The sequence below is a fragment of the Pseudopodoces humilis genome, chromosome 3 (genome assembly GCF_049639895.1).
Source record: "Pseudopodoces humilis isolate 2021_Gansu_Grassland_sample_001 chromosome 3, ASM4963989v1, whole genome shotgun sequence".
NCBI classification, from domain to species: Eukaryota; Metazoa; Chordata; class Aves; order Passeriformes; family Paridae; genus Pseudopodoces; species Pseudopodoces humilis.
In genome coordinates this window covers 53,736,419-53,749,193 of record NC_142202.1, presented here as the reverse complement: position 1 = coordinate 53,749,193, position 12,775 = coordinate 53,736,419, and the positions used below count along the sequence as shown (strand labels likewise).

The following is a 12,775-nucleotide window of genomic DNA, read 5'->3' as shown; positions in this document are numbered from 1 at the left end:
AATTAATAACAGTAAAAACTTAAATTGTCCAAAAAGTATTGGGAATGCTGCTTTGGAGCCAGTCAGTTCAGGCACAGAGAACATGGCCATTTCAATCTTGCTAACAGCCCTGTCTGTGTGAAATACTAAGGGAAAATTATACTGTATGATTCTAGTAAGATACTATACCATAATATGCCAGAAGGTTATACTTTTTTGAGAATATATTGCTTTTTTGTGTTTGTTTTACAGTTAATGGACTTGGGTTGAATTAGTGGATTCTGTTTTATTTGACATAAACAACCCCTGCTGTTCTCGAGTTGTTTTTGGAAACTGAAAGTTGTTTTGGGGAACTGAAAAACATCTCTTCCTGTGTGGAACTGAAAGAGGTCTTGAACTGAAAGGAATTCCCCCTTTTTCTTTTCTTTTTTTTTCCCCCAGTAAGAATTACCGCATGGAGGGAGAAACTCACTTTTCAGTGCCCTTTTGAGTATGATTGTGGTGAGGAACATCCTGTTAGTGATATGTTCAGGTTCCAGAGAGCTCTTTTTCCTCTAAGGTTCTTTTCTGACCCGGTGAACCTTCTTCCTGGTGTGTAGATTCTATCCAACAGTGCTTGTCTGCAGCCTTCCTTACTATTTTTACTCTTTCAAAGCCCAGTTTGTATTGTGCGTGATGTTTTGGGCTGTTTCCTTCTTTTACACATTCTGGAACCCTCTGCCAACTGTCTGTTTCCTTACCCATTATTGATTGTACTCCTTGCTTTAGATGTGGCTGTTGCAGAGAGTCAGAGTTTCTGTCTTGTGTTGGTTTGAGTTCACACAGCCTGAGGAGGAAATGAGAGGCAGAGAATAGTGAACATACTGCTCAGCAGTGCCCTTTGGTTATCCTGCTGCTTTTGGAGCAGATCTGCTCAGAATGCAAATGGCTCTTTCCTTGCTTTAAATCACTCTGATTGAAATAGGTTCTAGGGAAGATGACACAGATACTTCAGGTATCTCCCAGTTCATTAGGGGTGAGTAGCTCTGCAACACAAAACTCTACAGTTTTAACTAATGTTAGGATTTTTTTATTGCAAGTATTTATGTCCATCCATACTGTTTCCAGGCTATGTCTGTGTGTAATGGTGAGGAGCTGTAATTTTTTTCTTCTATTGATAGGTTCAGTGATAAGAGCGTTTTTTCTGTGTTCTAAGGCTGTGTCCTTGTTCTGGAAAATTTTGAGTTGGCGTTGTCTTGGAAACTGACTTCACTAAAGGTTGATATGGTTAATATACAGATTATTTTTATCCTATTCTTTTCTCATCATTTTGTTCCTAGTCATGAATTTTATGTATTTTTCTGGGAACCAAGCCTTTTCTTCTGTTGGTTTGTATTCCCTAAAAGAAAACAAACCAAAAATATTGAAGTATTATAGAAAATAGCATTCTTAAAGCAGATATATTCTGAATTCATGGCTATTTTGTGTAAATAAATAAATAAAAGCTATAGAAGGGAGACTTCTACAAAAAATTCGAGAAGTTTCTCTTTAAGCTTGATTCTGTAAAGTTTAGAAGCAACTTTATTGTCTTTCTTCTGAGATGATGACTCTTCTAGAGTTAAAGGAATTATATAAAGTGTAGTAAGTGTACAATGCTGAGTGCTGACTGTTTTTCCTAGTACACCAATCCACTTGCACACCTTTGCTGCTCCCTTGGACGTGAGGGTGCTCCTGCTGGACATGTCCCTGTACTGTTGCCTGTAAGTCACAAATGAGAGCACTCCACGAGGTCCCATCCGTGTATCTGGGGTGTGCAGCCCTATACATTGCACCTCATACCAAATGTGCTGGCTGGACACACACTCCTCACAGTGCTTGGTGTGTCTGGGCCAGGCAGATGCCTAGAGTTTATTTTTGGCTGACCCTTTTGTAGTACTCCAGAGATCTCAAAGGACTTGTGGACTACCCTGGATTTTGTGATTTTAACTACTTGTTACTGGATTTTTTTCCCCATTTGCATTTATTTCCTTGACTTTTAATTACTGTGCTGGAAGCTGTGGTGTGTTTTTTCTCAGTATGGTCCATTGTTGGCCTCTCAGGTTTTCATACGTATTTGATCAGCTCCAATCAAACAACAAATGAAGATGTAAGTTTGTAGTATATTTCTACATATGTATTTCTAAATAGCAATGAGAAGGTTTTTCTCAAGTCAGACATGTCTGCATCATTTGTGAATACCTCTGTAGGAAAGAAGGAAAGTAATATGGTCATGCTTGATTCAAAAGGTGAGATGAAATCTTGACTATATTTGTTGTGGTTTGAAGATAGACATACTATATACATAGTATGTCCATTATGGCTTACATACATAGGATTTCTGTCTTGAAACAGGAAAATAAAGGAGGGAGGAGATAAACAAGTATTTTTATACAGTAGAAAATTAACAAGAACTTGTCAAGTATCTCCTGTTCACTGGGAGTGGTAAATATTCTTTAACTCAAAAATTGCTTACTGTAAAACTTGAAAAATGTGTTGAATTCTCTAAAGAAAAATTTTATCTTTTATTTTATCTTACCTCTGAAACTTCTTTGCCATTCTGAGGTCCAAAGCCTCTGGCAAGGAGTACATCATTAATTTAAAGGTCAACTTTCTCATTTCTACAGCCATCTATTTTGCATCTAGGATTCCTTTGTTTTGGTGTTGAATTATGTTTAACTGTATGTAGAGTCTTCATGTGTCCTTCCCTAACTAAAAGGAGAAATGTGTAATGAATGAAAGGAGAAAATAAAATTAGCTAGGCAGCTATAGAAAGGTTTTGGAAATTTAATACGTGATTTAAATTTAATAAGTGATCTAAGAAAGTGCTGCAAGCTTTAAGTTATTTTATTGTAATTTTCTTTTTGTACCTTTTTCATAGGTATCTGGTAGATATAAAAGTAGCCTCTTCAGTATTGTCAAATATGTTTTGTTATTGTTTAAGGTCACAGTTAAAATTACAAATCTTACAGTAAATAGCAATCAACCAGAAAAACACTTCCCAAGCAGGGTCAAAATGAATTGTGCCTCAGCAACAAATATCAGAGCAAGTAGCCTGACTTGGAAGGAATCTACTTTGTTAATAAGACAGATGAGATACTCAGTTATTCCTCAGTTATTAGGTTTGCACCAAGGTTGTCTCTCTAGATGGACTTAGTGTGCTTCCACCCACTTCCCTCAAACAAATGTCTCTTCTGGATTGTTGAAAGATAGCTGGGAACTGCAGCTGTGGAACACATCTGAATATCAAGTAAACTGTTTAGTAATTTAATTTAAAACATAAATTCCCAATTGAATACAGCAAGACATTTTATGCAGGCTCTCAAGTATCTCACAAGCAGAAAAGCAAACTAGCTAAGGGAAAATGTAATATGCAGTAAAAGGTAGCAATGCCTGCATTTGCTTTACAATATTTTAGAACCATTTGGGAACTTTAGGGAAGATAATGTTGTGTGATATTGTGCAGCTTGAAAACTTACCCAAGAGTATGGAAAATAAGTGCTTGATTGCTGGCTTTAATAATATTTTGCAATTGAGCCTCTTCTGTAAAACATGCTATAATATTTGTAAAATTGAACTTGGACCATTATCTTTAGATGCTGAAATTCCTGCTTTGAATATATTGATCTCTTGAGATTGTGGGTTGTCTACATCTATGGAGGTAAAGCATTTGCTCATAGGGTCCAGCCTTCATAACAACCCAAAACTCTTAAATTGTTTGGAAAGCGTCATTATGGATTTTCTGTGGTCTCTTCTGCAAGTAGCATGTTGTAACCTTAATTTCTCACAGCCATTTTCTGTATTGTATTACATGTGATGCATGTTGTTCATATCTCTTCAGATTAAAGGATCATGGTCAAATAAAAGAGGTAAAGAAAACTATAATCCCTACAGTTATGGCAACATCTTTACTAATTGCTGTGCTGCTCTCTGTGGGCCCCTCTCTCCAAGGTAAGAGTATCAAAAGTATTGTTGGCATAAATGAAGCCATGTGATTATTAATGAAAAAAGTATTCTTTTTGATTGAGTTTACTCAACAAAATGAAGGTTTTGGATTAGAGTCTGTTAGAAGCTTTAAGTTTTTCTTCAGTGGTAAAGAGATAAGTTAGTAAACTGGTTAAATCAAACTGAGTTAGTGATCAAATCCTGTAAAATTGTATCTGAAATGAAAATAAGCTTTGTTGTTTGAACTTTCACCACTGCAGTTAATAGCTTACAGCAATAAAAGATTTCTAGTAGTTAGTTGTTGCATGAAGGTCAGCCTGGAAGTTTATGAGACTTACATATCTAACAAATGTGACATGAGTTGAGGAACCTTAAATCTACAGCTAGCTTGATAATTGTCAATTTTTGTCTTTTCACTGAAATGTTTTATTTAAAGAGATAGTTTTGCTTTTGTTTTCTTTAATACTGTTAACATATGTAAATTAAACTCATTTTGGTGGTCTTACACCAAAGCAATTCCAAAGAACGTGTCATGGATTATGTTTTGCTGAATATATTTTCACCTTTGGAAATTTGATGTTGGAGATATTTTTTCAGCTTGAAGAAAATGTAGTACAGAGCTGAGACTAGAGAAATATAACTGGCAGCCAGAAAAACTTAATTCTTTTCTTATTCCAGTGCTCAGTGATTAGGCAATTCATGTACTACATACACAGTAGAGGCCCAGTTTCACTGTAGAAAGGGGTAGAAAAACTTGTAGATAATTTTATGGCCCACTCCTTGGTTGGTGTATTTTGCTTTGCCTGGAATTGCGAAGTTTTAAATCTGAACAAGAAGAAAGAAAGTAAATTAATTTATGTCCCAGTGGTTCAGGTGTTTAACTGGAGTGGGGTTTCTGGCTTTGCTGTCAGTAATGTCAGAGGTGGTTCTACAAGCAGCCAAAGTTCAACAGGGGAGACTGACATCTTGTCCTGGAGAGGAAACAACAGAATAGAGATTTCCACATATGGGGTTACCCCTGGTGAGAGTGAATAGCTCTGTCTCTGCTTCCTGCCTGTATGGATGTTGCCTGAAGCCAACCTTTTAATTCTAGAATTTTGCTTTTGATAAAAGTACGGGACATGAAAGCTCAATGCCATGCTTCAAATTCTTTTGACTCCAAGTGGAAATCTTTATTAAAACTATATCATGTTTCTCAGTATATGGAATAGTCTATTAGCCTGATAAAAGTAGCAACAGACAGTTGGACCAGACTGGTACTGGCTCCTGTGTTTTAGCAGAGTTTGTGCATTTTTTCCTAAATTCCATGTAGCAGCATTACTTACTTAGACATTGACATGTACATGGAGAGGTTCTGCAGGGAGGTATTTTGTGACCACAGGGAAAAATATACTGACTGTAACATGTAAATTATAAGCTTGCTTCTTTTAATCGCTGCTGTGTCCCAAGTCACTAAATATCAAGTTTTTTCCTTAAATTCTGGAAAAGTGACTTACCAGCAATTTCAGCTCAAAATTCAAAATGTTCAAGTGCCTTTGACCATGGAAAGCTGATGAAGAGAGGATGTGTAAATAATCAAAACTTTTCTCACTTCTGTTAAAGATCATTTATCATTTTTAAACCTACACTAGCAAATTCAGAATGTATTTTACATGTCCTCAACATTTACTTTCAAATCTTAATTTCAAAGTTTGGGCCTTGAGTTTCCACATAGGTTTAACCAGTATTTTGGTGCAACAAATCATATAACTTCTTTAAACATCTTTAATCTTTAACTGGGTTGGATTATTTCATTCTATGTAATTTGTGTATAATCTTACACAGATTTTTTTACTTACATTTAGTAATTTCTCCACAAAGCATTTTCTTAGAAATAAGACACTTTATGATTGCATCACTTTGGTTAGCACAGTGGAACACTAGAAGCAGTGTTAAGTAGTTGGAACACCTGGCAAGTTAAGTTGTCTGTCAGAAAGAAAGATGAACTTTTCTTCGTTCTTCCTAAATTTTTTTATTAAGTAGTTTCAATTTAGATTTAGAAACTGGTAAAAAAAACCCAAAAAAACATTAAAAGAGTTACTATATCAAAGTGCCCTAATGAGTTTTGTCATTTGTCTTTTCACCTGTGGTTTGAAATTCTTTGGTTTTGTGGTATCTGCTGGTAAGCTTCTAAGTCTACTGTATGTGATAAGAATCAAAAAGTAGCAGTACATGTGATTGTCACAGGCAGTATCACAAAGAACAAGTACCTTACTGATGAGTAGAAAATGAAGTCTAGTACTTAATTTGACTAAAAGGGGACATTAGAATCTATTGGACAGGTATTAAGGTCTGTTGTATGATGAAACTTTTTATTTCTTTTTACTGAGAGGAGATAGTTACTGACCAGCAATGTCTCTAATACTTCTCCTTTATTGTGATTATTCTGCAGCTTAATTGACAGAAGAGGATTTATACAGCCAGATACACCGCAATTAGCAGGACCATCAAATGGCATTACCATGTACGGGGCCACACAATCTCAGAGCAACATGGTAGGAATCATCCCATAGTGTTGTTCATCAAGATCCCTGTGAATGTTTTTCTTCTCCACTTTCATGTGAACTAATCAAGTAATAACTAACTGGATACAGCTGGCACACTGGGTGGAATCAGTTGTTTAATAACAGTAAAGAAAAAAACAAAATCCAAGGCTCTTTTTAATGTGCATTTCACACAGCGTAATAGTTATTGCTTGTGGATTCTAAAAAAAAGAGTCTTTTCTACGCTGTTGAATTATTGAATATACTGGCATTTTGACTTTTGCTGTTGACACCTACTGTGTTTTGAACTGGAATATTCAAGTATCATGGACTTACCCTGGTTCATCATTTTCCATCTAATTGTTATTTTGTGTGGCACTTTCTTCATACTCTATTTTCTTCTTTGCTTATACCCTGTGATTTTGCATAGACTAATGTATTTTAAAAAGCAAAGATGAACAAAGAGGAGTTTCAAAGGGGAGAAATATTTTGAAGAAAGAGCAGGAGGACACTGAACCTGAACAAAAAATGGCAACTGGATTGTTACAACAAATGTTTTTTAAACATCTTTGAAACTGTGCCAATAGTATTTGGGTTTTTTGTTGGTAGCATTGGCTATCATAATGGAAGATTGGATTTCCAGTGCCAAGAAGAAGAGAATAACTGGAAAGAGATCTTTTTCTGAAGGCAACCATCTTGCATATGTGCCTGTTTCTGAATTGCTGTCCACATATCTTCACAGTATGTGGGTTCTAATACTTTGTCAAAGAAGTCGTGAGTTACGGATACCCTCCCTCTGCCAAAAAAGAGGAAGCCACGAGGCCTTCTGACATAGTTCAACCTTTCTTTTGAACAAAAGAAGACACACTCTTCCCAGACAGATTAGTTTTAGTGTCACTGATAAACTCATATAAAAGTTTTGTATGAGTTCCTAATGTAGTTCCTAAACTGGTTTTACTTAATGTTTTGAGGATTAAATAGATTTGTTAGTCTCCTTAATAAGAAAATGTATTAGAGACATGGTATTAAGTCTGAATCTTCTGAGGTGCAGTTGAGCAGAACAAGGTAATGCTCTATGTAAATTTTACTCAAAATATTATAATTCTGGAGAGAGAAAAGGGAGTTAAAAAAAAAAAATATAAAGCAGATGAAATGGGCTGAGGTCTTTCAGGGATTACCCAAACTTTCTGACACTGTCAAGGCTTCTTATTTGTGAGGATCATAAACCCACAATGTGTCCATGGCATTAAATTGTCTTATCATTGCAAGAATTTAGACACTATCATTATTCCTAGATATTAATGAGAAAATCTTTGCCAGTTTGGTAGAAAATTGACTAAGTTTGTCTCTAGAAATGGAGAAATCTGTTATGGTATTATTTTAAGTCAAACAGGTAGTTGTTACAATTTTAGAGAGTAATACTTCTAATTACACAAATTCTTCAAAGATTTCTTCTTATATCCTAGAATACCATACCGCATGAGCTGGGAAAAGTCTCCTCTTAGAAGACGCTTGAAAAATGTAGTATGTCTTGTTTGGTTTAAAGGAATATTTTTGAAGATTGTAATGCCATTTTTCTCAGGGCATCTTTTCTCTTGGTCTGTATCCAAGACCAATTGGTTTCTAAGGATTCTGGCTATCAGCATTAAAATTTCTCCCTTGAGTTTTGTTGTAAACTGCTAAAGGCCAGCTTAGTTTACCCGTCTCTCTAACACTATTTTCCCTTTCCTGTTGAAGGGGCTATATCTGGTACAGGAGCTGGTATTATTATGCCTTCAGATAAAGACAGACAAAGTAAAATTCCTTGACTTAAAGGAGCATGTGTAGATCATAGCTGTAGACCATAGTACGTTTCAAATGGCAGAAGTTTGGCCATTTATACATCATCAGAGATGTTTATACTATTTTAGCAAGCTTACTGCTTTTGAGTACAAAAAATTACTAGGAGTCTGAAGTGCATTTGATTACACCTTTGTGGTATGTCTCTCTTGATTTTATTGCAGAATGTTTTACATCAGGTCTTCATGTCTAGATGTTAGCCTGCTTAATCCACAGTGCACTAAACTATCTCTCCTCACCATTGACATAAAATAAATATTTAAATTAACATATTCTCTCACACTTGTCTTTTCTTATTCCTTCCCTCTTTCATTTCCCTTTCTTCCATTGAATCTTTTGCAGAATATGGGTTGGAAAAGACCTTTGAAATCAAGTCCAGCCTATGACCAAACACCACCTTTTCAACTAGACCATGGCATTAAGTGCCACATCCAGTCTTTTCTTAAAGACCTCTAGGGATGGTGACTCCACCAGCTCCCTGGGCAGCCCATTCCAATGCCCAATCACCCCATCTGTGAAGAACTTCTTCCAAATGTCCGACCTAAACCTCCCTTGCCGCAGCTTAAGGCATTGTCCCCTTGTCCTGTCACTAGTTGCCTGGGAGAAGAGCCCAACCCTCACCTGGCTAAAACCTCCTTTCAGGGAGTTGTAGAGTGCAATGAGGTCTCCTCTGAGCCTCATCTTCCAGCTAAACAACCCCAGCTCCCTCAGCAGCTCCTTACATGAGTCAGTGACTTGTGGCTTTCTAAATAGAATTCTTGTGCTTCACCCAACAAGTCTCGTGTCCCTCATTAAATCTCTATGGGTTGCTTAGTATAATACTCTGTTTTCATTTATTTTAATGAATCTTTTAGCATAGCCTTAGTTTTGCAGTTAACTTCAAAATAAATATCAGGCTAAGTAAAAGTAAAGTTGCCAGACACTGGTTTTCAGTACAATACATTATCTCTTATTCAGGATACCATTTGTGGGGCACTCTTTTTTATTTAACAGCTTTCATAGTAATTTTGCCTCTGAGACTATGAATATTTCATACTGAATCTACCCTACTTGTGGTAGTGACCCAATTTGTCACAATCTCAGAAAGTCAGAGTTGTAGCTATAATCAGCGCTTGGTAGACCCATCCTGTGATTTTGGTTTTTTTCTAGATCTTTATACAAGAGTTTTAGAAGTTTAGAACTTTATAGAAGTTTTTCTCATGTTCTCTCTGTCGTATCTACCTTGTTTTAACAAAAGCTGAATCCATATTTACTTCCATGAAGGCTGGAAGCACATACAGTTATTTTCCTGGTGCATTCCCAGTGTTTTTAATTTATTTTCCAATATAATTTGAAATTAGTCTGGTAAATTCATTAGCCAACTTCTTAATATCCTTATCCACATGAAAAGCATGGTGACTTGGAGCTCATAATATGTAGATCTGGTAATTTCCAAAGTATTTCTCTATTGCATTTTATTGCTGATTATTTTTATGAGCTCATCATTAGTTTGATTACCCAAGTAATTTCCTTATTCTCAAGAATTTTTTTTGTATGAAGCACAGTATCTCACCCATTATGAAATAATATTTTTCTCTGTAATTTATTCTTTCTCTTGCATTTTAAAGTTTATTTTCTTTGTGTTCTGAAAAATGTTCTTATTTACCCGTAAACTCATCAGTTACTAATACTTGGGTCTGGACCACTGTAATACTTAATTTTACCTTAAAAGCTGGAGTTGATTCTTGGGATTTGATATAGGGTATTTTATTCTTTAGTAATCCATTAGGAGGAAACACAGAATCTGTCTCACTCCATGAAGTTTTTTGAGGAATTAGTTTGGTTTATATTCACTTTTATGTCTCTAGGAATTCTCTAATCCCCTATAAAGTGATAGACTTTGTTTCTGTTTGACTGTGTCAGGACAGGTTTATTTCCTTGTTTTTAAGAAATGTTCTTGTATTCCTGCATTCCTAGACATCTCTTCCTCAGTGTATAGGTAGCTCTGTGTGTACCAAATTATCTTGTTTCTAGTTCTCCATTTCCTTTCAGTCAAGAATTTCAAGATGCAAATTCTTTAAAGTGTTGTCTTACATATATGTACTACTGAAAACTGTAGGAACTCTAGTGCATGCACAACATTTATTACCAGTGATAAGTGCAGGAAAGTCCTGTCCTACATGTTCGCTTAAGTATTTCTGTTACTGATCTGGAAACAGATCCAGCTGACTCAGGGAACATTAACTCTGACCATCCTGGTGTACTTTTTCCTTTGCTTTTCATATTTTCATTATTAGGAGTAAGTATTTCTATCATGACAATAACAGAATTGGCAAGGACCGAGTTTTGTGATGTATTTCCTTGTATATTTACTGATGTACTTCCCAGATGCCCAAAACAGAACTCAGGACTCTTACCAAGTCAACATTACCACAGTCAAGGTTGATAGAGGTTTTTCATTAATACATTTTACTTCATGGCTAAAATGGGTTACAGGCACATGCAAGTAAGTAAATTTCAGCATTTGGCTTTTGGTTAAGATATGTTTTAGGAGTAGTTCTTTTGATAGAGCATGTTTACTGCATTTTTATTCACATCTCAGAGCAGTGTCAGAGCACATGAACTAGATTTATTTAAGAAGATACACCTCTGGAATGCACCCAAATTGCTCTAAGCTTTCTCAGACTTTCAGTCCATAAGAACAAACAGTCTCCAATCTGAAGTAAAAGTCTCTGGGCCAGCTGCAGGTTCCTGTTTGGCTTCAGAAGTGTTTCCCTTCATAGATCTACTCCTCATGCACTGTACTGCTTGACAGTGAAGCCATTGGCTTGGTGAGGTTTGTGGCTCAGTTGTTGCACAATATCCCCAATACATTGATTTTGATTGTGAACTCCTATACCTGCTGGGAACAGTTACACAGCTCTACCCCTCCACTCTTCACCCATTTCTTTATCCAGAATATGGTATTTCAGCATCCTTCCTGTAACTCCATACCACTGTAAGCCTCCTCTGAACTCCTTTTTGTTTGTACTTTATTCAGAGATTGTGAGACTATTCAACCTGCTTTTCTCCATTTTTGAGAACTGTAACAATTCTTTAATGTTACTATAATTTAGGAAATTTTAAACTGAGTTTATTTAATATTTAAAGTAAATAATTCTGATTATTTTGAAGTAATCACATTTAGAAATGTGAAAAATAGATTTCCGTGTACAACGTTATCATGTATTTTCTGTGTAGCTTAGAAAAAACATACTTTCTTTAGAAAAAAAGAAAAATATTTTTCTTTAGTTGTTTGTATTTATTATTTGTGAAATAAACACAATTCGAGGTTTTGTTCAATTTGCTTTAATTTGTGCCTTTTTATGTGGAAATAGATATTTAAAAAATTCTGTGCATATATTTAGTTCAACTTTTTTACTTGTAGAACTTACTAAACTTGTCTTACCTTCAGAATCTGCTGTTTCTCTGAAACAGTGGAAATTTTAAGTGAAGAATAAAGTCAGCATACCTGAAATAGGAAGATGCTGGTGGAATAATTTTTGAGTAGATTTTTAGTTATTTAGATTTCAATGCTTATCTTCCTTTTTCTTACAATCATGGGCTCTCTTTGTTTCATTTGAAATTCTGATGTTGGATAATTCATGTGATTAGTAGCAGCTATTTTATTCAGTCAAGAGTGCAATAATGAAATCGAGGAAAAAACACCAAGCCAACCCTAGAACAAATCTGATTTCCTTGCTTTACTTTTGTGTTGGCTGTTTAGAGTCAAGAATAGTTTACCTCTATATTATGTGTTTTTATCAGTTGTTTTTGAGAGCCTCATAGAACACATATACGTTTTCTGGCTTAGACCCTGCTTTCAAAAGCTCTTTACAGCCTGTATTTTCCTAAGGATTTTGTGCTGATCACTGTTGAGCAGACAAGAAGAAAACCTGAAATTTATCTAAATGAAAGGACAGGCTTTAGGGAAGTGACAAGTGCATGGAAAATGAAGAGGTATATAGCACCTGAAGTTCATAACACTAGTAGTTTTATGAGGCTGCTTTATCTTTTCTATATTGGTTTGACTGAAATGCAGTAGAGTTCTATTAAGAAAAAAAATAATTCAAACTATACAATGAGTTCAATTATTCAGCTAATACAAAGCTGTGTACCTGTATTGCCTGGAACATGTTAATGATTGCCTTTTGAAGATCAGAGCTGCAGGTTCACTAAAGCAGTAAGTCAGCTGCTAACATTATTTGTTTTCAGTGTACCCTAGTGATTGTAAGCATTCCTTTATAAAAGGCTACTGCCTTTTTGAGAAAATAGGTTTTGTTGGTCTTTTTGAAGTTTGAAAATTCAGTTAACATATTTTTAAGGTCTGATAGTAAGGTTGGTTGAAGTTTTAATTTAAATAAGCAGGCGTGAATAACAGGATATTAATCAAGAATGAGTTATTCACACTGAATTACTAATTGAAAGCTTGACTTTAAAAGATGCTGACAGTTTTC

The 12,775-nt window shown here is 35.4% G+C and overlaps 1 protein-coding gene across 5 annotated transcripts in view; it reads left to right on the top strand.

The window, feature by feature from the left end:
- ZDHHC14 (zDHHC palmitoyltransferase 14) overlaps nt 1–12,775 on the top strand; it is a 92,844-nt gene that overhangs the window by 77,125 nt on the left and 2,944 nt on the right. For all 5 annotated transcript variants that reach the window (XM_014263564.2, XM_088052563.1, XM_014263565.2 and 2 more), the window contains 3 exons: nt 2,002–2,104; nt 3,836–3,945; nt 6,371–6,473. In XM_014263564.2, coding sequence (XP_014119039.1) covers nt 2,002–2,104; nt 3,836–3,945; nt 6,371–6,473 — 316 coding nt within the window. The remainder of the gene's footprint in view (nt 1–2,001; nt 2,105–3,835; nt 3,946–6,370; nt 6,474–12,775) is intronic.